This window comes from Panthera pardus, unplaced genomic scaffold (assembly GCF_024362965.1).
Source record: "Panthera pardus isolate Hobbes unplaced genomic scaffold, ASM2436296v1 HiC_scaffold_20, whole genome shotgun sequence".
In the NCBI taxonomy this organism is placed as follows: Eukaryota; Metazoa; Chordata; class Mammalia; order Carnivora; family Felidae; genus Panthera; species Panthera pardus.
Window position 1 is genome coordinate 67,789,035 of NW_026526766.1, and position 24,408 is coordinate 67,813,442.

Genomic DNA, 24,408 nt, shown 5'->3' on the forward strand with positions numbered 1-24,408 from the left:
GGGGGACAGAGGCTCCTTTTGCTTCATGGTGCTCTGTGCCCTGCTGTTGTTTAGGAAATAAGTTATTCCTTGTTGGTTACTATGACTTGTTTTCATCTCTAAGGCTGAGCACATACGATTTTAGAGGTTACAAGTGTTGCAGAGGCAAGAGGCCCTTTTAGTCTTCCCCTCCCCGTGACTCCTCCAGAATGAAAGCATAGCAAATTAGAAAAATAGATGGCAGTTAGGTACGTGGGGCACCAGGCAAATTTCCTTCCTTGCCTGGCTTGGCCGCCCCCTTTGCGTGGGCACTGGGGCGACAGACCAGTTCGGTTTGACTGTAAAGAATTTCATGGTGTCTGATCACTTCTCACTGGAAAGTGTAGTATCCACATTCATGAGCCGTAACCACATGGCGGGGGGGAACGTCTTTGGGTAGAGGGGCATGTATTCCTCTCTGTGAGGGTAGGGGATTTACATGAGTAACTTCTAGTAATGTTAATGAGAATTACAAGCCTAACCCTCCCCATCCCCCTCTCCGATCCTTGAAAGAACAGCCTCCTTTGTCTCATCTCCTTTGAATCCATTCTCCACCATCTAGGTATATTCTTGCCAATGAGAAGAAATGGCACACAATAGCCTCGGGGAGTTTTTGCCAGACGGTCTGTCTTCTAGGAGTAGAGCGGGAGGTGGCTTTAGTGCAGCTCTCAGGGCTGATGGAGAGCTATTTGATGTGTGACAGGTAATGACTGGCCTCCTCCTTTGAGGATGAAACAGCATGAGCCATTGGAAAGAATAGATGACTGGTTTCATGTTTCCTAAGGGTAAAGGAGCAAATGTGCCAGGAGCATGCCCCTCGTTGGCAAGTGTAGACTTTCATCAGGCACGCTCAGTGCAGGGGGCTCATGTCCTTGTAGCCACCCCATACCCAGCGCCCTTTCCAACACGGGAACTAGAGAGAAGACTGACCGTGGCCATATCGCAGGTCCTGCCTAGGAAGCTCGGAGGGAATTTGAAAGAGAAGAAACCAGGCATGAAGAAATCAAAATTAACCCAAGCAGAATCCTCCCCACCCCCCTCTCATTATGCAGTTGGGAGGAGTCAGGAAGGCATTCTGTTGATTTCTTGCCCAAGATAATCCCTGCTAAGGAATTAATGCGCAGAGCAGATGGTGCTGTCTCATTTCCAATGAAAAGAATCAAGGAAGATAGTCTGTGCAATTATTTTTAATGGCTTGTGTGGTGATCTTCTTAATTTGTGAGAAAATGTTTCATCTTTTGTTAAAACTGGCCCATTCACATAGCGTTTTGTGCTAAAGATTAAGGCAGCACAGAGACACCTATCCTGTTAACGTCATCCTGAGGATTTGATTAGATGAAGTGTTTCAACCAGGGGACATCTTCCTGTAGCATCTTGTATGTACAAGCACAGGGTGACCAGATATGTAGAGATGATGGACATTTCCCCGTATGCTGCCCTCACTCTGCTGCGTGGCTGCAGGACCGTCTCAGCCCTGCTGTTTATTATCCACAAGGAGATTGGCTCTCTGTGGTGTAATGAAAGACATATGGGCTTAGGACTCGGGAGAACACAAAGGCCACGTGAGCTCTCATCTTTGAGTTTGCCAGGAGGAGTGGTCTGTAAACAATTAGCCAGCCAATCCACATTGATCAGACCCCTAACATGTGCCCAGCGCCATGGAGAAAACAAAACGACCGTCAGTATTTGATGTTTGCAACAGACCTTCCAGAAATGTCTATACCCCCACATTCATGAGTACCACCAATTGAGGAGTAGATGTCAGGCAGCCAGCCAGGGGCCCTCACTAGCTCAGGACATACTTTTACAAACTGGCCTCCCCGCTTCCCAGGATTCTCGTTCACGCTAGCTTCTTTGCTCGCAGATCTCATTCAGTGCTCGTTGCCACCCTGTGAGGTGTTGATTATGACATCCGTGACAGATGAGCATGAGTCGTGAGCCCTCAGCTCTACTTGGAACGCATCGAAACCCTGAGGTCTGCTACGCGTAACCTGGTCCAGTGCCTCTATATTCTTTTTAGTGAGCAAAGATAAACTTGTGTCAAATAGAAAATGAATAGGTGCTAAATAGCGAGGCACTGGTAGAGCATCCTAGAAGGAAGAGATTCGATAGAAAAAACTGCCGAGACGCTGTTGGAATGGACAGAAGGGGTTCTTCAGGCCAGAAAGACCCAGACTATTTGTTTGTGATGAGGCAGTGAGGAGGAACGGGGCTGCTGGGGGCCTGGGACCCAGGAGCTGCTCTTGACGGCTATCCAAGAAATGCCCTGACGTGAGAAGCCAGTAGGAGAACTAAGAGTAAGGAATCTGGAAATTGCCTTCATGGAGGGTTTTACGGGTGAAAGTAGGAAAGAAAGGAGGTTTCCTAATGAATGTTGACTTCCCTCTTCTGCTTCCTCCCACAGCACACAGGTAACACTTCTGCTTTCTCCTCACAGATCTGATGAGATTTGCTGACCGTGGGGCTGCTATTAACACTGAGAAGCGTTTTCCATGTGAATTTTGCGGACGGGCGTTCTCACAGGGCTCTGAGTGGGAAAGGCACGTGCTCAGACACGGCATGTAAGTTGAGCCGTCCCAAGATCGCCTTTGCCCAAAGTGAGAAGTGGCAGGGAGAGCAGGTTCTGTTTTTTCGTTTTTTTTGTTTTGTTTTGTTTTGTTTTGTTTTTGGTCCCCCTGACAATCCGTAGGCCCTTCCCTCCGTGTCACACTTTATTTCTGGGCTTGGGAGGAGAGGCAGCCATCAGGAACTAGGTTTCTTCTTTTCTGTTGGTTTTTTCAATGGTCACCCAGACACAACTCAAATGAGGAAAAATCATCTTTATGAAAGACAAATCCCACTCAAGCCCTCGCGTGGAAGTTTAGCGTTCTCCAGCCAGTGTCCCTTCAGCTTTCATTAGCCTGACATTCTCTGATAGAGCGTGGACCGGGGTCAAAAGATCTGGCTTCTGTTCCTGCCTCTGTGATGACTCATTCCCTGAGTGGCCTTGAACATTCCCTCGCACCTCTTGGTGCCTTCAATGCTCTGCCTCGGGGACAGAGCCAGCTTCTGCCTGCCTCCCAGGTAGGTGGGAGCATATCCGTAAAACACTTATAAGATCTTTGAACATAAAACTGTCCCCTAGACGAGGCACTCTTAGTCTGCCAGACAGAGAGAACCAAGGAGTCAGTTCCTGAGTAGAAAATGCCCCTGAAACCCCAAACATCTAAACTTCAGAGAACCTAACTAAGTTTTCCTAGATATGGGTTCCATCTTTGGGTTTTTACTTTTTGTTTGTTTTTTTATGATTTGTTTCTGGATCCGTCCATTAAATCTTTACCTGAGTTGCTCTTTTAGTCTTCATAAATACAGCCAATCTCCAAGCTTATGGGTTACACAGAGGAGTTTGAGCATAAGGCAGTTCTTGCTACTACTACCAGTTATGACCTATCACCCAGTAGAAGAGGGAACATAAAATAATTATGTTAATGTGGACACAAGGCATGGTATAATCAAAACAGAGTATAATAATGGCTATTTTTGTAGGTTCACATCTTTAATAAGATGCTGAAATACATGACCTAAGCATAACATGTAGCAAAGGATAAATCACTCAGAATTTACTCATATGTTCATGGCATTTACGCAAAGGAAGCCCCAAGGTCTTTTTAGGATCAGGGAAATAAGGACTTTTTTGTTTAATTAGAAAAAAAGGCATACTCATCCATCTCTACCATTACTGTTTCTCCAGGGCGTTGAATGACACCAAGCAGGTGAGCAGAGAAGAAATCCACCTGAAGGAGAGTGTGGAGGACAGTATTAAGATGCCCTCTATAGAGGAAAAGGAAGATGATGAGGCAATCGGGATAGACTTTTCCCTAAAGAGTGAAACAGTAGCCATCTGTGTAGTAGCTGCTGACAAATCTCTCCTGGAGAATGCAGAGGCCAAAAAAGAATAAGCGTTTGGTGAACTTCTTAATCAAACCGTACTTGAACCGTGATGAGAAAGTGGGGAGGGCCAGCTTGGGCTGAGAAGGGCGGGGACAGAAAAGAAGACAGAACAAAGCTGCTTTTTAGGACTGAACAATCTATTTTCAAAGCACTGGTACCTGTGTGAGTGAGTATGTAAATTAAAGTTATTTAAATGGTTGGAATATGTGGCTCCTTTTCCATCACTACACCTTTTCTTCCGGATCTTCATCATGGAAGTGTCATTTGTTGCGGAATATGGAAGCACCTCCCATGCACACGGTGTGCTCTGTGGTGGTCTTGGACAGGATGTGGAAACAGAAGCTCCGTGACAGTACAAGACTTCTCTTAGGGGAACAACTTTTTGACGCACATCTTTCGGTGCGTTTTTCTAGTTTTAATACCTTAAGCTTTTTCAAGACCTAACTGCAGCCGCTTTGGGAAAAAACAAACAAACAAAAAAAAAACACAAAAAAACAAAAAACAAAAACAGAAAACAAAAAAACTGCTTTGCATAAAACAGTCACCTGTTTCCTAGTACCTCAAACTTAACCAAGGGAATTCTCTGCATTTGTCAGTACTACCTGTCGTCGTTGTGGTTAAATGTAGAGAGAACTGCTGGGCAAGACGGTGAATGGAGAAAAAAAAAAGAGAGTTTTAAAGAAAGGAACACAAATTGTGCTTAAAATCCCCACGTGGGTTTTATTTCTTAAAATACTGTGATTTTTTTAATTATTTTAGTAAAAAACAAAACAAAAAAAAGAAACAGACTTTAATTATTAGATAACTGTTTGTGAATTGTCATCCTTTATTCCAGGTAAGCTGTTTATTAGTGTTCAACTATAATTTAGAATTTGGTAGATTCATGTGAGCTAATTTTACGGTGACTGTGGAGTTTTGTTTGCCACATGTTTATTTTCTATCAATTTGAGTGTTACAAACACAGCACAATTCAGTTTTCACATAAATTGTTTTTTTATGTGCGTGTTATTGTTGTTTTAATTTGGGGGTAAGGGAGATTTAGTTTTTTGTGAATAGGAATGTCTTTATTTTAAACATGGAAATAACAAAGAAGTTAACTTTTTTCCCCCTTAATTTAACTAAAGAACCAAACTTTTCGGCACAGCTATGCAGCTTGTGGGCCAGACGAGGAAGTCCTCTTCACCCTTTTGTTGCTTGTCCATTAACACATTATCCGTCTCACACAAATAATTTCTGTTAGGATGGGCTGGCTTTTGTGTGTGATTTAAAAATCTGTGTTCTGTTTTTGTTTGCATTGTGTTTTGGGGGAGGGTTTTTTTCATTTATTTTGTGGAACAAGGGGATATGCTAGAATCCCATCCCTTTGGTGAGTGGACAAGAAATACTTATATCCTATAAGGAGCCTGGAGAACTACTTTTTTTTTTTTTTTTTTTTTTTAAATGTAGCTGCCAGCTGCTCTGTTTCCCAATATTAGCTTTTTCAGGAGGGAGCAGCTTAGACTAAATCTAAGTCTACATTTATAATATGTTCTGATTGTGAACAAAGGGTTTCATTCCAAAAAGTAGAAAAGAACTTTCCTTGAAGCCTAGGTTATAGAAGCCTGTGTGTGTGTGTGTGTGCTTGGATGTGTGTGTGCTCGTGTGTATGCGTGTGTGTGAGTCCTTTGGTTTTCATGTTTTGTTTTTTTGTTTTTTGTTTTTTGTTTTTGTTTTTTTTACTTGGAAGGGTTGTGGGAGGGGGAGGGAAGAAAGGGGCAGGGAATCCTGAGATGACAGTGTCCCACACAGCTTCAAATAAAATCCATGGAAAGATATTGCATTTGTGGAATAGGTGCTTACTTGAAAAGCATGTTCTTCTTTTATTTTCTTGCTGTTAAAAAAGTTTTATTTGTAGGGAGTTTCTTTTAATTTAATTTTTTTTTTTTTAGGGATGGGGGCCATCATGTGGAAACCAGACAATGGGGAAAGTGTGATCTAGACAAAGATAACATTTTGTGTCCATATTTGTTTTTAATTGGCCTCATTTCAAATGTATTAAACAGTTCCATACCTGGATTGGGTGTTTGTATGGTTACCAAAAAAAAAAAAAAAAAACAAACAAAAAAAACAAAAAAACAAAAACAAAAAAAAAAAACAAAAAAAAATCAAGCAAAAAAAAAGGAAAGAAAGAAAGAAAAAGGAAAAAAAACCAGAAAATAATTGTGACATGCTTTTATCACTACTTTATTTTTCAAATAACATGTAAATATTGTAATCCATTGGATTTTGTTTTGCTAACCTGTTAATAAAAATATGGGACCATTATCCTTTTAACAAGGCTAGAATGTCATTTTTTTCTTTTTTCAAACATATACCTGATATTTTGTGGCCGCACATTTTGGATGCATTATTATAATTCTGTTGACTGTAATGACATAGAATTTACAACATTTTTTTGTTTAATTTATACAGAGGACATTTTTTTTTTCAGAGCTTGAGAGAAGATAAATAGCAAAATGAGAACCTGTTGACTCCAATAATCAGTGTTTCCCAATACTTGATAGGAGAGAGGGAGATTCTGAGTTCTTGAAGCCAAGGGTTTAAAAAACAACAAAACACACCAGTAGGTTATTCAAGTTGTTTGCAACATACATTTTGTAATGAAATGTGAGAAATTAATAAAGAATTTTTTTCACATGTGTTTATGTGCATCTGTTGTAGATCATTTACAGATAAGAAATGTGGGAATAATAACAGTTGTCTTTCAGTGCATGTACAGGAGAGCTAATTCAAGCCACTGAGTCTACACAGGTATGGAAAGCAAAGGTAATAGTAAGGTGAGGTATGAGCTGGGAGTTTTAAAGTTAATATTTCTACATCAGATATTTATCACCAATTGGGGGAATTTTATGGAAGGAAGGTTTTCCACCAAAAATGTGAATCAAAGTGCTATATGAAGCTCGAGAAGGAGGAAGTACTAATGAATAAATGTCATCTGGGGACCCTGAATCTATGAGCACAGTTATTTTAAACTACTGCCACCAACTATCTTACACCAGTAATTATTATTATCATTAACATATTCTTTGAGCTACCCTGTTATAAATCAAAGGAAAAATTAATAGTCATGAAAAGTAGAAGAGTAAATTAAAACCAACATCACTGATTGTTAAACTCAGCTGATTTATACGATCTGCCTTCACCAGGGTTAGGAGAAGAAAGGCTCACAGATCATTTGTCCAGAACCCGTTCTAAAAATTTCGTTCTCAACTTTCCTTGTCCTCCTTATCCCTTCCACAGAGGAGAGTTTTTAAGACACTTAAAAGAGCATAAAACACAGAAAACAGAAATTTGGATAAATCAGAACCCAAAGGGAAAATGAGGACTGAGTAGCAAAGTAATTATGGTGGAGAACTGACAAAAATGCATTCTGAGAGGCCATACATAAACCATGTATTTGGCTCAGAGCTTCCTGGTAGGCAAGGAAATGAAAGATCAATCAAGAATCACATTCACATTCACATTTACTTTCAAATGCTCAAGAGATACTCAACCTTTTCCAAAACTGCAAGCTGAGAAGTTTCTTTGTGTTTTTCTAAAGGAGAGAAAGTGACGTAGAACTTGTCCATTGACAGCTGTTCTCTTGTGGCCTCCATCAAATAACAGTGTCTGTATTGAGTTGATGTCTAATCCATACTCCCACTTTGTTTTATGGAAAGTAAGTGGAATATACTGATACATTAATCATGGTAGGGACTGCAACAGGGCAACTCCTTGGAACCATAGAGATTTAATTCTTCCACATGTTCTCATGAGGGTCAGTGTGAGGTATGCTTCCGTCTGGTGACTCAGGAATCCACACTCATCTAATGATGCTATCCTTTCAATACACGAATCCTAGGATCATTGTTGAGAGCTTTGGCTGATACACTTCCTCAAATGCCTCCTCCAGGAAGTAGCACCTATCACTTCTCACTTCTCTGGCCACGTGGCCCCATCTAATCACAAGAAAGGGGTTAAGTGTGTGGTCTTGTCTACCTGTGTGCCCAGGAAGGCCACCTGAGCTGACAATCTCTACCATAATCAGGAACTTCATAGAAATGTTCCTTCGGAAACAGGTGGGGTGGGGGTGGGGAGTGGTCAGAAACCTTCCATCCTTTGCAAAGCACAAGATGCAGGTCCTGTTAACCCCTGCACTTAACCAATATTTTTGAGCAAATATTTGGTGGAAGTCACTGTGTGACAACGAATGATACATGCAGCCCCTTTCTTCTGACAGTTCATGAATAGTGAGGCCAGAGGTGCAACGTGGGGAAGATGTACTGCAGGAGGTGCTGGGGCTTGCTGGACCATTAGCCACCTCTGTTGATCCTGGCCACCCTGGGGAAAGATGGCCTTGATTGTGAGCACCTTTCCTCTGTCCATCTGAAAGCTCACATTGGATTTAGGAAAGGACGCAAGAAATTGGTTCCTCATACACATTTGGAGGGTCTTCAGCCCTGAGTTTAACAAAAATTACAATTGCAGCTCTCCCAGGGCTGTGATACAGAGGACAGCACTCGATCCTAGAGACCGTAAGACGCTTCAAAGTATCATGCTCATTATTCCCCGAAAATGTCAGTTCTTTTCCAAACATCCTGCTCTCTGCACATGCCGTTCCCTCTGCCTTCAGTGAACTTGGATTTACCAGAAATTACCTGCCCTATAAGACCCAGCCCAACTGTAACTTCTGATGTGAAGCCTTCCTTGACTCTCTATGCGTCACATGATAGAGTCACTCTACTTATCACCTGCCCTCGTCTTAATAAACATTTATTTATTGAAGACTCTTCTCTTCCCCACCCCCCCACTCCAGCTTAGACTTTAGCTGAGACACACTGCTGTCAGATGCAGCTAGCCTTTTTAAATTCAAATATATTCCTGTTGATACCAAGTGTTAGTTCTCATCTGATTTGGCATCTATGTTACATTTTCTTTCGGAAAGCTTGAGATTGCTTTTTTAAATATCTAAGTAAAAATATGCAGCCTGGTAGATGAAAAATGTCTTTGTCTGAAAGTCTCGGCTCTCTGAAAAAAACATCAGAAGACTGAACCGGCAGTCCCCCTGAAGAGGTCACTTCGGCCATCCTCCTGCCGTCTTGCTCAGATGTGAATAGGAAATGGATGGGGAGATCCACTGGGTCTGAACATTTGGCATCAGTGGCCACCAGCCACGGGGTAGGAGACGCAGAAGCCAGAACCGGAGGTGACGGCGGTGGAGATGTGTGGCTTTGACAAGTGGGTAGACTGTTAAGATGTGTGGTGGTGAAAGCAAGCCCCGAAGGTGGGGAAGATGGGTCCAGAGGCAGGCCTGAGGGAAGAGGTTTTCTTGGAATACGAGCGAGTTGGACATGTTTATTATACAGAGGGAAGGAGCCATGATAGCAACAGGGTAACTGGCAAGCAGATTCATACTGGGTGTCAGGCCACAGGAGAGCAGTGAGCTTTGCAGACAGACAGGGACTCTTTCCTCCTAGGCAGAGAAGAGGAGAGGAACGTGATCTCCATGTGCATCCATAGGTGGAAGATGTAGGTGGGGAATGAGTTCATGCTGATGAGCCTTGTCTTTGAGGTGGGATCCAAAGTGACAGGTGGGGGATGAGTTGGCCGGTGGAGATTTGGAGCTGCTACTGAGGGTGGGGTAGAACTGAGTGGAGGGGACAGGGAAGCAGAACAGAACAGAAAACATGATAGAAACAGCTGACTCCAAGGTTCTGGGGTAATAGATCTTTTGCTAGGAATTCCCTCACCATCCCCGCACCACTGCCATGCCCCCCTCCCCCGCCCCGCCGCCCGACACACACACACACACACACACACACACACACACACATCCCACAACCACCATCACCACCTAATAAAGAAAGGAAATGGAGAGACAGAGAGAGCCAGCTCTTGGAATCAGAAGGGATACTTCCTTTCTCCGCCTACTTAATTATCTGGTTTTTTGAATTAGGGGTGGAAAGCAAACTCGCCTTGTTCCTATTCACGATTTCTCTCTTGAGTTTGCTCCCATTAATGAAACAGCTTAGTTTGGTTAGCTAACTGCATGCATGACTTCCAAAAACCACATCACAATGCAGGAGGAATGCAGCCTCTAGCAACGCTACAGCAGCTTAACCACATTGTTTAGAGAGAGGAGCAGGGCAGTGCCAGTGCCTCTGAAATCCATTTAAGATGTGTGAAAACACAAGATTGAAATTCTGACCTTTCCCCGAAGCTGAGAGAGTCTACTCCAGGGGGCTGTTTGGAAGACTGCAGCTACAGGCCTGGGCCCATCCACATCTCCCCAGGACTCTTGGCCCCCAGTGGCCCGTCCAGTTGGGAATCCCTGCCTCTCTGTGTCCGTCTGTCCCTGAAGGCGCCAGCCTGAAGGCAGCTGGGCACTTTGGAAGAGGAGATGCTGAGTAAAGAACAGCACTGGGGCCAGAAGAGAAGAGAGGTCGTCAGAGGGCAAAGAGAGGAAAAGGGGAAAACCTTATCTAAATCCTGTGGGTCCTGGTCAACGGTCAACAGTCACCCACTGCCTTTTCAGATTTGCATCAGAGAGGATACTCCACCCCATGGGCTTTCTGATGCTAACCCGGATGTCAAAAGGTTGGAGGCATCATGGGGCATGAGGAAGGGCATGGAGCTTGGGATTTGATTAACGTGCCTGTAGATGGTGGATAAATACAGCAGCGCTGGTTGAGAGTGCTGTGTGTGCTAGGCTGCCTCAGTTTAAATACTGCCTCATCTGCTAACTTAAGTGGGGAGTGAACCTCCCTAAACCTCAGTTTTCCCATCTGTGTAAGTGGAGATAAAAGTACCTAGTCACATACATATTACAAAGATTGTATAGAGAGACATATAGAGCACCACCTCCCCTACCTCAAAGAACGGGCTTATGGAAACTGCCAGAGTAGGAGAATTGCGGTCTGGAGAAATAAAGACCTTCCAGAGAACTGGGGAGAAGGTAGGGGCCACAACAGCAGCAAACCTATGAAATGTCTTGTGAAGATGTATTTTTAACTTCTCCTAAAATAGAGTAAAAAAAAAAAAAAAATCCGTGACATTTAACACATATTAAATCACAAATAACAAGTGCTATCCAATTAATTTCGATTTACCATCCCTTGCTTTTATGAAGATTTTCAAGGTCTCCCTCTCCTTAAGTTTTAGAAATTCAGATGTCGGCTCAGAGACAGATCGAGGAGTCCGCTGATTGGCTTGTTTGTTCTCGGGTCCGGGTCTCCGTCCATATACTCACTGTTCACTGCTTCCCTGGGCATTGTTCTCTCTGTTCCCCAGAGACCCAGGCTCAAGGTGCCTCAAAGAACAAACCTCAGGCACCATCTGTGCACACAAGGTGCGGTCCTCCCCTGGGGCTCCCGGTCTCGGGAAACACTGCCTCTTACCTAGCCACCCAAGGAGAAGTCTGGACACTCACTCCAGCTCCTCCCCTTCGGCACCTCCCCAGACGCCCCTTGAATCCACCTGCCGCTTGAATCCAAGTGCGGCCGCTACCACCACTTCCTGTCTGGTTTCCTCCCATCTAACCAGGCCACACAAGGCAGCCAGAGCCGAGGCAAATCTGATTCTGTCGCTTCCTTTCTTTTTAAAAAAATTTTTTTTAACATTTTTATTTATTTTTGAGAGACAGAGCATGAGCGGGAGAGGGGCAGAGAGAGAGGGAGACAGAATCTAAAGCAGGCTCCAGGCTCTGAGCTGTCAGCACAGAGCCCTGATATGGGGCTTGAACCCACAAGCCGTGAGATCATGACCTGAGCAGAAGCCAGACGCTTAGCCAACTGAACCACCCAGGCGCCCTTGTTGCTTCCTTTCTTAATGCCTCTCAAGCCCTTCTAGCTCCGTCCTCCGGGCCCCTGCCCCACAGATGCCAGTGACAGCAAGCATCCTGTAGTCAGTCTCCCAGCCATTCCTCATGCACTATCCATGAATGCACCATGCCTTTCCACACACTGCTCCAATTGCCTGGAACTCTTCCCTCCACCTTCAACCTAACTCCTCTTGCCCTTGGCTACTCAGCTGAGGTTTAACCACTCTGTGCTTCAGGTTTTTATCCCATAAAATGAGCATAATAATGGTACCTTCTTCACAGGTTGTTGGAAGGATGAATGAGTCAAACCACATAAAGCGTGAAAAACTGTGCCTGGCAGTTTGACAAATGCTAGCTATTATTATCCTTTCCAGGTAGCCTTGACCCTGAACCACACTCCCCAGGTTATGTGTTTCCATATTGCCCCACACTTCCTTCATCATGACACTTAACAAATGGGACTCAAACTGAATCACTAGACTTAACATTCTAGGATCATATTTATCTCTGTCATTGCTCAGGGTAGGGCCAGGAGCACTGTGGGGATGTGCTGAATGTTAGTTGAATGAATAAATATTCAGGCCAAGAGGCCCTTTTGCCTCATCCCAGATGACTTACAGAAACTCCTTCTCACTAGGGCTTCTGACAAAATACCCTGTGATGCTTGAGTTCCTGCCCCAGCTCTCACTAACCAGAGACAACCCCATCAACGCACTGTGTTGGGGGCATGACAGACAGGGTTACTCTCTCTTTCACTTAAAAAAGGAAAAAAAAAAAAAAAAAACCACGAAGAGGGAAACGACTTAGTCATCACCGTCAACCTTGGCAAATAAACATTGCTATTACATACTCCAGAACTCAAGGAGCAACACATAATTAGGCACAGGTTCAATCAGCAGCAAGATGCAGGTTAGGTGAGAGCAGAAAATGAGTGGCTCATTTGCACTGCAGAAGAGGTGAGGATGTTGATTTTCATGCAAACACTGTCTCTAAGATTCCCAATTAAATAAGCACATTAATATTTTTAAGGCCCAACCGAGGTGAAATGCTTTTTCTGAGAAAAGAAGCAAAGAAGCTGCATATCTGTGTTTCAGAGTGCCAGGAGCAGATTTATTGTGACTTTACTTGTTTTCTGATTACAAGCGTAATATATTTTCGGGTCGCCTGGATGGTTCAGTTGCTTAAGTGTTCGACTTAGCTCAGGTCATGATCTCATGGACCATGAGTTAGAGCCCCGTATCGGGCTCTGTGCTGACAGCTCAGAGCCTGGAGCCTGCTTCGGATTCTGTGCCTCACTCTCTCTCTGCCCCTCCCCAACTCACATTGTGTGTGTGTCTTTCTCTCTCTCAAAAATAAATAAACATCAAAACAAATTTTTAAGTAATATATTTTCATTGTGAACATCTTTAAAAATACAGAAAACAATAAAGAAGAAAATAAAAATCTCTAATAATCTTACACATATGGTCCTATCATCCATTTGATTCACTCTATTTATATTCAGTAACTCATTCAGCAAATGATCTCATCAGTCCCATGGCTTTAAATGCTGTCTTTATGTTCATGATTCTCAAATTAATATTTCTCACCCTGTCCACTCCAACAAGTTCCAGGCCTAGATGTCAAAGAGACAGAACCTTGTGGATATTTCATAGCATCAGAAACTCAAATGAACTATAGGAAACCTCTTGATTTCTACCCTCTCCTCAAAAAACTGTTTCTGTCTCTAACCTTCTCCATATTAGTAAAGGCCACTGTTATCCACCCAGGTGCTTAAGCCAAAAACTAAAAATCGCACCCTACCTGTCACACACATTTAGTCCATCAACAAGTCTTAACTCTAAAAAAAACACCCAATTTCCTACGTGTCTCCCATCCCCACTGCCATCACTCAAGTGCCAGAGATCAGCATTTGTTGCTAGGGACAATGTACAACCAGTGCCCTGATTTCTCTCTTTCTCTAGTCCTCAAATAGCAGTCACAATGATATCTGGTTACTTTCTTAAGCCTGATACCTAAAAGCAGGATGGCAAAAACATAAATAATTTAAAGCCTTGATTATATATATATATATATATATATATATATATATATATATATATAGCAGATTTACAGAAATCACCTCCCATTATCCACCATACCAGCAGGGTCTGAGTGTCTGGTTTTTAAGATAGTGTCCCCACTTGTACCACACACTTGGCCAAGAGCAAGCTTGGCTCTTTTCGCTGGTTTACATTTCTCCCTCTGCTACCGACAGAAGCAATGATTACTTCTTTGATCATTTCCTATCTGTATAGCAGTATGGATTTTCAATCTATGGCACAAGTGAATCAAAAATGTAGCTTTTAAAATATTTCCTCTCATAATTAAACTTCGTATCTATCTGGAACCCCCACGTTGTCTAGTAGCAGGAAACTCAAATCTATTTAATTCTAGATAAACTCAATCACGTAGGGGGTTTCTCTGTCTCCTCAAGCTTAAACTCAGTCGGTTGGGAGTTTCTCCACTCCTTCTTCTGTTCAGGACCTGGGGTTTCTCTAAATCAATTGGGATAGTGGGATGGGGAGTGGCTTTATAGAATCCTAGTGGCAGATAGAAAAAAAGGGAAGGTGATGTGGGTTCACCTGTCACCTGCCTTTGCTGTAATATACTAAAAAGAACTTTATCTCTTGTGATTTTGGGGGTTAGTCCCACTTTTATCAGCTGAGAGAGTTCCCCTTCACCGCTGTCAATTCTAGGTGTGTCAGTTGGTCCAAGCAGTCCACATCTGACCCTCTTTGGGTCACGGGGAATTGTCAGACCCTCCTCTATGGCAGTCTGGGGCCATGCAAGACAGAATGAGCTATCCTGGGCTCTCTATGTGTCCTGCTGCCATTTTCTCTTTATTTCCAGCCCACCATACTACCTCTCTTGGGTTAAAGAGAGTTCTGCATGGAATGTTCTTCACGTTTTCCAAACCTGTCCAGCTGTTCTATCGTCTCCCGGCTCAAGGAGGAGAGGGTTTAGTGTGGTAGACCTGGAGATCCACGGCTGCTGCCCAGATCCTTCTTTATGGAAGGACCAGCTGCAGGGAGTGAGTAGAATCAGCAAACATGTCCAGCTATCAGCTCCTCCCAGATGCTCTTCGCACCTGATGCAAGGTCATGCTGTTGTCAAAGCAGCTTGTACCAAAGACTAAGGTGGAGAGTATAAAGTCCAACCATTCTGCCCAACAGAACAACTTTAGTAATATTTGCTCCAGAGTTCCCTACCGGCCAAGGCTTGCCTCTCAGTTTAACTTCTCCCTCTGTCCAATCCTGCTTTCTTTCCCTGCCTTTCATAGATGTTAATTCCTAATAAGCATTTTGCACCTCAAACTTCATCTCAAGGTGTACTTGCAGAGAACCCAACTTGTAACATTTGCTAGCTGAGCCATGTTCAGCTTGTCAGAAATACTCATTGCAACTCTTGTTCCCCCTAAGAACCACCCCCCACCCCCTTCTCAGCTCAGCTCCTGGAATCTCTACAGACTTTATAGAACTAGACTATTCACTTTAAAAATATTTTTAATATATTTTTATATTTTGGAATTTTATATATTTCTTTATAGTTTATATATTTTTACATATCATCACACATTCTCCCCAAATCTATTGTAAATAGCATAGCATATGGCTTTTGGCACGAGAAAAGCCAAGCTTTTGAAACTCAAAAACCTTTTCTATTAACCTGTTTTCTTTGCCAGGACTTTGAAAAGGCTCTTTTGAAACTCAAGATTGAGAATTGATGCCTTTGTTCTCTTTTGTTTGGCTGTGGCCTCCCTTCCTTGAGGCAATGAGTTTAGACTGCCCTAGCTGCTGCCTGAAATGATAGAAGGTTCCCATGGTATATTAGACACATGGAGGTTTGTGTGTGTGGAACATGGAAAATACTTGGGTTAACTTAAAATCTCATTTTAACTTATTTGCCAAATACCTGTAGTCTTCTAAATACCACTGAAAACAGTTGGAGCTCACATCTGTGCTGGTTCTGAAACCTAAAATGGAAGGTGAAGCCACAGCAAGAGTGAGAGCTCTCTAAAATCGTAACTGTCAGCATTTAAAGCTAAAAGATGTTCTACCAGGAACTTGGAAATAAATTTTCTCCCCAAAGAGATATGCAAAGTCACCTGAAAGTGACAGAGTAGCATTCAGAAGAGTAGGGCTGTAATACACCTCAAAGGATAGATGGTTCAGAAGATGGAGTTAGAACTGATAAAGCAATATCAGAGAAGGAGTCTCAGAAGCACATGTGGACAGTCCTATTAGAAAGCCCTTACCTACTGTGTAGGCTGATGGCTGCAAAATGTTTGTAGTGTTCTGGTACAGTGGTGGCCCTCAGTGAAACACTCTGTTCAGTCCCTTCCCTTGAATTTGGGCTGGTCCTGTGACATGCTTCAACAAACAGACAGCAGAAGTGATTCTGTGCCAGTTGTGGGCATCACCCTTTAGAAAATCTATCAGCTGAGCCCTGAGTCCCCATGCTAGGAGTCTGGCAACACTGATGGGGAGACCTGTGGAAAAGCCACATGGAAAGAGGGGTTCTGAGATCATATGGAAAGAGAGGAGGTCCAGCCATCCCAGCACCCCAGCTGAGCCAAACCCCCACTGACCAGCAATTTAAAACATCCACATGAGTGACCCTCAGTAAGACCAGGAGAAGAACTTTCCACAGAGCCCAGCTCATTTTGAAGAATTATATGAATCAGTATCATTTTCTGCCTTAAGCTGCTAAATTTTGTGGTGGTTTGTTATGCAGCTTTAGTCAATTGCAAGGAAGCTATAGCATACAGACCTCAAGTCTTCCGAGTTATGAAATGAATTTATCAGGCGTCCTCATTAATGCCATTAAGTATTCAATTTATCGTACTCTGTGCTAATTCACCCAACAACCTTCCAACCCATCCCCTAACCCTCTAGTCCCTGCCCTGCCAAGCAGTTTGGACATAGGGAAAAGAAGTCACTAGTAAAAGGCCAATGAGAGCTTTCTTTCTGGCTTGTGGGTGGTTGACGTCCGTGTCCTCATGTGGCCTTTCCTCAGTGTGTGTGGACAGAGAAAGAACAAGTGCTCTGGTCTCCTCTTATAAGGACACAATCTTATGGGATCAGTGCCCCACCCTTGTGACCTCATTTAACCTTAATGGCCTCCTCCTATGTCCTATCTCTAAATATAACCATACCTGAAAAATAGCCTCTCATTTCACAAGAAGTCAGGAATGTTAATGGTTCCATTTGTGTCTCAACCTGATTAAGCTGGGGTTGGTAGCTGCTTGATCCCATTTTCATACTCTGTGCTTTCCTCTCCTGCGATAGACTGCTTCACTGGCACATTCACACATTGGATCACTTTTGTTGCAAAGCCATAGAGCTAGTGGGAGATTTGTATGAAATTGTATTTATAAAGAGAGGCTTCTCAAAAAGAACAATTCTTGAGAATGTCACCAAGTCAAAGAGACACATTTCTTCAGCGAAGGGAGGTGATTAGTTGAGGTACTTGTGATCTAATAATTACGGGTCGGTGGTGGGAGAACTCTCCCCAGATTGTCCCCCGTCATGCTCTTAGCCTTGGCATAGTTTAGAGGCCACTAGCTCTCCCACTCTGGATAGGTGACCTTGGGCAAGTCAATTAACTTTCCTAAGCCTGTTTCCTCATCCTGAAAACAACTTCCCTTCCAGGGCTATAATGTGGGAAGAAAGAGATAATGGATATGAAGGAGTACAGATACATAATTACTTTGTTGAAGTGGCCAATCATCATAGGTTTCTGTGAGGCTGATTTTTTCAGAGAAGACCTACCTAAAAGGATGATCAGGGATGGGTTTGCTGCTTTAAATGAACTTGCTTCATTTCCTATCCCGACCACTGAGGACAGCTGAAAGCTCATAGAGTCCATGAGGAAACCAAAGCTTGGTACCCATGTCAGAATCAGCTCCTGGGTCTAAAGCAGTGTTTCCCAAGCTTTAACATGCCCCAGAGTCTCCTGGAAGCTTATTAAAACATCGATGACTGCATTCCACCCCCAGAATTTCTGGTTCAGTAGTTCTGGGGTGGGTCCCAAGTATTTCCACATCTAACAAGTTTGCAGGTGTTTCTGCTGTCCAGGAGACCACACTTGGAGAATCACTAACCTCAAAGAACTACAGACCTGACATAGTGTGTTGCTTCCCATGCAGCCCATTTTCACAGCAGAGCCAGCTCTATTCCCTGTCAGTAGAGAAGACATCTCTCATTTCACAAATTAGTAGGAACCTTTTCTCCTACTTTCCCAATCAGTGGTCAGAAGTGAAAGTCACTGGCTCATAGTGATTAAACTCTAGAGCTGGCCTGGCCAGTCATCCTGGGAAGAGGGTTTAACCACACACCTAAATGAATGTGTTTGATCAATAATTAAGTGAGCTGTTTCTGGAATGATTGTGCTGATGAAGCCATGGTCATGCTGCACAACATAGGAGGCAGTTAGGAGCGGTTTTGCTTGTTCATACTGGGTTCAAAAGGGCTTTGGGAATTACAAACCTAGCCTCACAGAATAAACATAGTTTTTAAAGCAGGGAAATCAGCCATTACTGACAAGTAATGGTGAAGGAAATATAGTGCTGCTAAGTGTTGGTTTCGCAATCTTTCTCATACTTGAGAATTACCAAACTTGTGAAGTTGTGTCCAATTCCCACAACACCGAAAATATCAGGTGCTTGCCTCCCTGGCCTTCCCTGCATTTAGGGGACTGATGAGGACTCTGTCCATCAGTGCACTGACTTCAGACTCCACTAGAAATTAAGAACCCAAGAAGCAGGGATCATGAAAAAACTACCTGCCAGTGGGCAGGTCTACTCTACTGAGTTTCTAGAAGCATCTGGGAAGAAGTCCCAGAGATATCACAAAGCATGTTGGTGGTTTTGGATGTGCAAGCTATGGCACCTGATGGCACGAAGGCTGCACTGGTGCCTTCACCAGGCCAGTGCTGGGCCCGCTTGGGCAGTGGTATTCTGCCTTACATAGCACCCAAGTCTCATGCTAGAGGCTTTTTGGTTTTTTTTTGTTTTTTTGTTTTTTTGGGTTTTTTTGCTGTTGTATTTCTAACTTTTGCTTGCAGCTAAGAGCCCGGTTCAGAATTCAGAATAAGTTTAACTCTAAAAGAAAAAAATAAACTCTGAAAGAAAAAAGAAACAAGTTTTGAGTTCTGCTCTTCCCTATTTTGGCCATTTTGAGTAAGTCTCATAGCCTATCCAAGCCATAACTCCTTACATGGTGGTAGGGAAGAAGAGGAATCTCTTCCTATCGGTAGTGGAGGAATAAAATGAGATAAATATGTGAAAATGCTTTGAAAACCAAATTGTACCATGAAAATGTGAGTTAATATTTTTCTATAAATGCAGACTAACACATACGACCTCTCTGAGACTTTGTTTTGGCCCTTCCTCAATATTAGTGATCCTTTGCTTCTTTGTATCATCTGTACCTTGAAGCAGCTCTACTTAGAGCATTTTCACACTGAATTTTAGTGAGTTGTTTATTATCCATCATCCCACTAGACTATGAGCTTCCCAAGGGTGGAGTCTTACTGATCTTTTATTTTCCCTCTGTTGTCTATTGGTATATAGTAGGTTTACAGTGATTGTCAACAGGATGAAATTTTTTAAAAAAAATTGCTAGGCCCTCCATGAATGTGCCAGGAAATCTCCAGCTCAGGTGCAACTCTCACTTTTTTCCTTTGCAACACTTTTGGAATCTGTCGCGAAGAGCCCCAGTGGACAAGGGAGTGATCAGATGGAGTATGCTCCTGGCGAGGCGACCAGTTGTCCTACAGGTGCAAGTGACGGACACAGCAGAGGAAAAGTGTCTTAATTGGTAGCGTGAAAAACATTTCCCAGGTGCTAGCCTGGGTTGTAAGTGCCATCTGTCCTGCCACAGAGGATTAAAGGGAAGAATACCTTTCTCTGGATTCTGGGGACAGTGTAGGCACCAAGATGAGCTGTTGATATTAACTTGTCTGTGTTCCACCTGGATAATTGCAGGCGAGGGAATCTGTCTAGGGTTTCCATTTTGAAAGCAAATGGATGATGCAGTGGCAGATCTCTTGTTCCCAGGTGTTTGGTTGCATTTGTTAAAGGGTTTTCTAGGGAGAATGAGAATTAAATATTTTTTTGGACTATCCTGGAAGATTTTGTGTCAATATACTCCATGCTGTTTGATGTTTGATCTCCCAGTAGCAGAAGAAATGAAATGTACTTCTTCATTCTTGGCCTGTCTTTTCTTAAATAGCCTTTTGCATTCATTTTATGCACTCTATAATTATTGAGTTCCCGTGAAAGGGCCAAGTCCTGTATTGGGTCCTGTGGTCACTAAGGAAGATATGACATTGTTTCTGAAGTCAGTAAATTCACTGTCTTGGATGGGAGGTGAGGTAGGGGCTCAGCCATGGAAACAAAATACAACATAATATAATGAACAATAGAGGTGTATACGAAGAATAGAAAGAGGGAGAGAAAGAAAGAGAAACAGAGAGAGAGACAAAGAAAGAAAGGAAAGAGGAAGAGGAAGAAAATACCCTCAGCCATGTCCAGGGATCATAGTCCCTGTGGTTGTATCCTCTGCCTCCTCCCTCATTCTGTTTGAAAACTGCCTCTTCCCCATCATTGAAGTACCAGCAGAACCATTAATAATAGTGCTTCTCTACTGTCCAGAAGTAAGTCACATAGTCCAGACTTGGCCAACAGTATCATAGCCTGGCCATCTTTCTATCTTCCATGATTGATACAAGGATAGGACACGACCAAAAGAAGGTCTCTCTATGAGACTGGCTATAAGGGCACAGAGAAAGAGAGGGTTGCTCTCTCTCTTGAGATCATGAACTGGACATGGCCATACAAACATGGAGCTGCTGGAGGTCTTCTGTGTTCATTAGGATTGGCCAGGCTATGCTGTGCTAACAACTTCTAAACCTTAGTAGCCAATAGCAAAGGCTTATGTTTTGTTCATACTTCTAGTCCACTGGGTCAGCTGAGAGATCAGTTCAAGTTCCCTCCCCTTATGTGGGACTAAGTAGCTTCTAATTCAAATTTTGTTGGTCACCATAGAAGAGGAAAAAAAATCATGGAATGGTCATGTGCTGCCAATTAAATGTTCTAGCCCAGAAGTGACACATATCACCTCTGCATACAACTCATTAGCCAGAACTATTTCTGTGACCCTACCCCATCACAAGTGGTCCAGGAAATGTAAATCATCCATGTTCCCAGAAGGGGGGGATAATTAGAAATACTTGGAAGATAGCAGAACTGATATACAGGAGTCTGTTGTGTGCATATATATAAATGTACATGTATATATAGATGTGTGTGTATATTTGTGTATATGCATATGCATATCGACATATATATCTCTTTACAAAAATAAATATGTGTGTGTATGTCTATGGGGGAAGAATAGAGAGATAAATAGGAGTATACGTATGGATGGATATAGGAAAGAGAGAAAGATCTCTGTTGGCATTATAGGCTAGAAGATCCCTTTCAGTTACTTTGGCCAATAAAGTCTCTCTTGTCTAAGCTAGTTTGCTTTTGATTTCTGGCATATACACTCAATTGTCCTTAAAAACATAGGAATCACATAAGGTGCAAGAATAAATCCACATCTGAGCTTTGGTTTCTCACCTAAGGGAGGGCTGGGTGCTCCAGATATGAGAATGATACAAGCAACACGAGGAAAGAATAAGGCACCATCTTGGGAATGTTGAGATGCCTGATACAATTGCATTTTCACTGCACAGTCCAGATGATTCTGAATATGCACAAGTTTGAGAACCTATGCTTTAAAGAATACCCAATGATTCACATCTCAAAAGTCTCCCAACTTTGTTACTTCATTAGAGCAATATTCTAGAAACTTAATATCCATTATCCGTCACACTGACCCTGTGAAAACGCACCTTTTAAAAAATTCAACTGCAGGTGCACCTGGGTGGCTCAGTCGGTTAAGCATCTGACTTTGGCTCAGGTCGTGATCTCGCGGTTTGTGAGTTCAAGCCCCGCGTCGGGCTTTGTGCTGATAGCTCAGAGCCTGGAGCCTTCTTTGGATTCTGTGTCTCCCTCTCTCTCTGCCCCTCCCCTGCTCATGCTCTGTCTCAAAAATAAGTAAAACATTAAAAAAATTAAAACAAATTAACTGCATATTCTTGGCTTTCAATGGCTGTAAGCTTCTTGAAAGAAGGGCTAAACCATTAATTTACCTAATTATTTTCCTAAGTTAAGGGAATTCCTCGCCTAAGACAAAGGCTGGCACCTGTGGTTGAGCTAATGCTTTTCCTTGACACCCACAAATGAAGAGTCAACGAATCATGAATATGCACACAAGTATTACTGCTAAGTTGTTTTGGTTTGCTTTTTGGTGGGGGGAGCATCATATACATTCGTAAACATCAGGATGTTAATGCCCCTTCATCTAATCCACACGTGAACCTCATGCCTTACACCTGATGAAGTAAATAAAAGTCAATGAAGAACAGCAGCTTCATCTTTAGTAATAGCAATAAAAATAGTAACACCCCTTTATTATGTAACTTCTCTGTGTCTAGCTCTATGCGGAGTGTTTATATGCTTGATATGATTCTGGTTCAGAACACCCCTGTGATAACTATGGTCATCCCCATTTTAGAGATGAAGAAATTGAAGCCCCAGAGAGTTTGAATAATTTAACTGCAGCTAGTGAAGTCAGGATAGGAACCCAGGTGTTTCTTTTCCACCACACTTACCTCTCTGCCTCTCCAATTCCCCAATCCCCTACTCCCAAATCCACTCTCAGTGTGCACAGCTGGGGGAGAGAGTTTCTGGCCATTGTGGCTTTTACAGTGGAGGGTGAGCTTCTGGCAAGGAAGTTAGGGCAGACAGGGGATGGCTGTTAGGAAGGTAGCCAGCAGCAGCTGCCCTTCCATGTCACATGGGACAAGGCTGAAGATACTTGGAAGTGTTTACTCCAGAGGGGAGAATAATGAAGAGGGTGTGGCTGTCCTCTCCAAACATCTTAAGTTTCTCATAGGAGGCCTTTTGAAGGTAAACCTAGGACAATGGTGATGTCAGCAAGCATCTTCTAACACCCGCAATGAAGAGAATGGGCTTGAACAGAGGGGAGGTAACTCAAGGGGTTCAGATGGATGGAAAGGCGGCAGACCATGGAGAAGTGGGAGCGTTCTGTGGGCAGGCACACCTGGATTGATCTAGCTCTGCCCCATCTCAGCTCTGTGACACAGGACAGATCATTTAAACTGTGAGTCTCTCTTTCTTCATTAAAAATTAAGCCCAATAATACCTATTCTACAGGCTTACTGTGAGGATTAGAGGTAATACGTGTTCAGAACTGCCACCGAGCAATGGAAATGATGATACTACAATCATTGCTATGGAGTAGACCTCTCTGTTAACATAGTCGGTATACATTTAAGAAACAAACAAGAAGAGTGGAGTAGTGAAATGTATTACCTGTGGGTATCCCACAAGGTAAGATGTCTTTATTAACCACAAATTCCCAAAACATGGAACAATTTTCTTGGTGATATCAAGACACTTTTGAGAGCTGATTGGTGGGCAGTGGTGGTCTTTTTACAGGAACTGTTTGCTTTGTGTGTGTTGTGGGCGGGGATGGAGAGGTTCCACCATTACATACACATTATCTCCACTAAGGGATCAAGTTACTCTTGGACATAACCGCAGCGAGCCTGTTATCTACCCTCAATCTCTATAAAATTCTCACCACTGAGTTTACAGTTGATTGATTGTTCATTCCACATACTATAATTGCTTCATTAGAGGCTTCAGATGGTTCATTGTGTTGGCAACTTCCTACAAAACTGTCTGCACAATCAGGGCCAGACACATGCCACTTGAGTCAACAGGAATGGAAGCGTTTGTTTGTTTGCATGTGTGTTTATTTTCAAAAGGCAGCATATTACAAGAGATTTAATTCTGAGGCCAGGTGTGATCCCGCCAGATGGGGGACAGCCCATGGGCAAACAGAATCCCTCCCTCTGTAATCTCAGCCACGGCAGGACGGTAGCCACCATCCATTTAGTGATGACTCCCTGATTCCTAGCTCCAGCCCTGGTCTCTCTCCTGAACTTCACACTGAGATAAACAAATAGCTCCAGACATCGGTCCCCCATCATTTGGATTACACCACAGGTATGATCTACTCAACATCTGCTCTACTGAATGTTTGATCCCCAATGAGTACTGACCCCCCTGAAGCCTGTATTCTCTCTCTTGCTCCATCCCAGTGAGCCAAGCCACTATCCACGCACAAGCAGATGTCTGCTCATGGCCTACGTGTCTGCCTTCCCCTTGTCCTCCGCACCCGATCACCATGCCCTGAGAACTCCTTCTACTCCATTTTTCTCAGCTGGTCCTCCGTCATTTCCACGGTCACATTCTTGGACTAAGCTGCCGCTATCTCTTCCATGGAATACAGCGACAGCCTCTTCTCCTTGAGCTCCATCATTTAAAGCCCTTCCCAAACTTTCCAACATCCTTAGCAAAAAGTCTTAAGTGACCATGTTACACCAGATTATACTTTTTCTCAGCACTATGTATTCTTTTCTTTTAAAAAAGTCCCTATTTC

The 24,408-nt window shown here is 43.1% G+C and overlaps 1 protein-coding gene and 1 long non-coding RNA gene across 8 annotated transcripts in view; one reads left to right on the forward strand and one right to left on the reverse strand.

Moving 5' to 3' along the window:
• Positions 1-6,628, forward strand: part of ZNF462 (zinc finger protein 462) — a 139,753-nt gene extending 133,125 nt beyond the window's left edge. For 4 of the 6 annotated variants that reach the window (XM_053908155.1, XM_053908154.1, XM_053908157.1 and 1 more), the window contains 2 exons: positions 2,456-2,579; positions 3,749-6,628. In XM_053908155.1, coding sequence (XP_053764130.1) covers positions 2,456-2,579; positions 3,749-3,956 — 332 coding nt within the window. In that variant the 3' untranslated portion in view covers positions 3,957-6,628. Of the gene's footprint in view, positions 1-2,455; positions 2,580-2,935; positions 3,082-3,748 lie in introns of all 6 variants that reach the window. The other 2 variants (XR_008424295.1, XR_008424294.1) reach the window with 2 other exon arrangements.
• Positions 6,629-7,433: 805 nt separating this feature from the next.
• Positions 7,434-24,408, reverse strand: part of LOC109270021 (uncharacterized) — a 208,303-nt gene continuing 191,328 nt past the window's right edge. For both annotated transcript variants that reach the window (XR_002081382.2, XR_008424296.1), the window contains one exon: positions 7,434-9,613. This is a non-coding gene — a long non-coding RNA (uncharacterized LOC109270021). The remainder of the gene's footprint in view (positions 9,614-24,408) is intronic.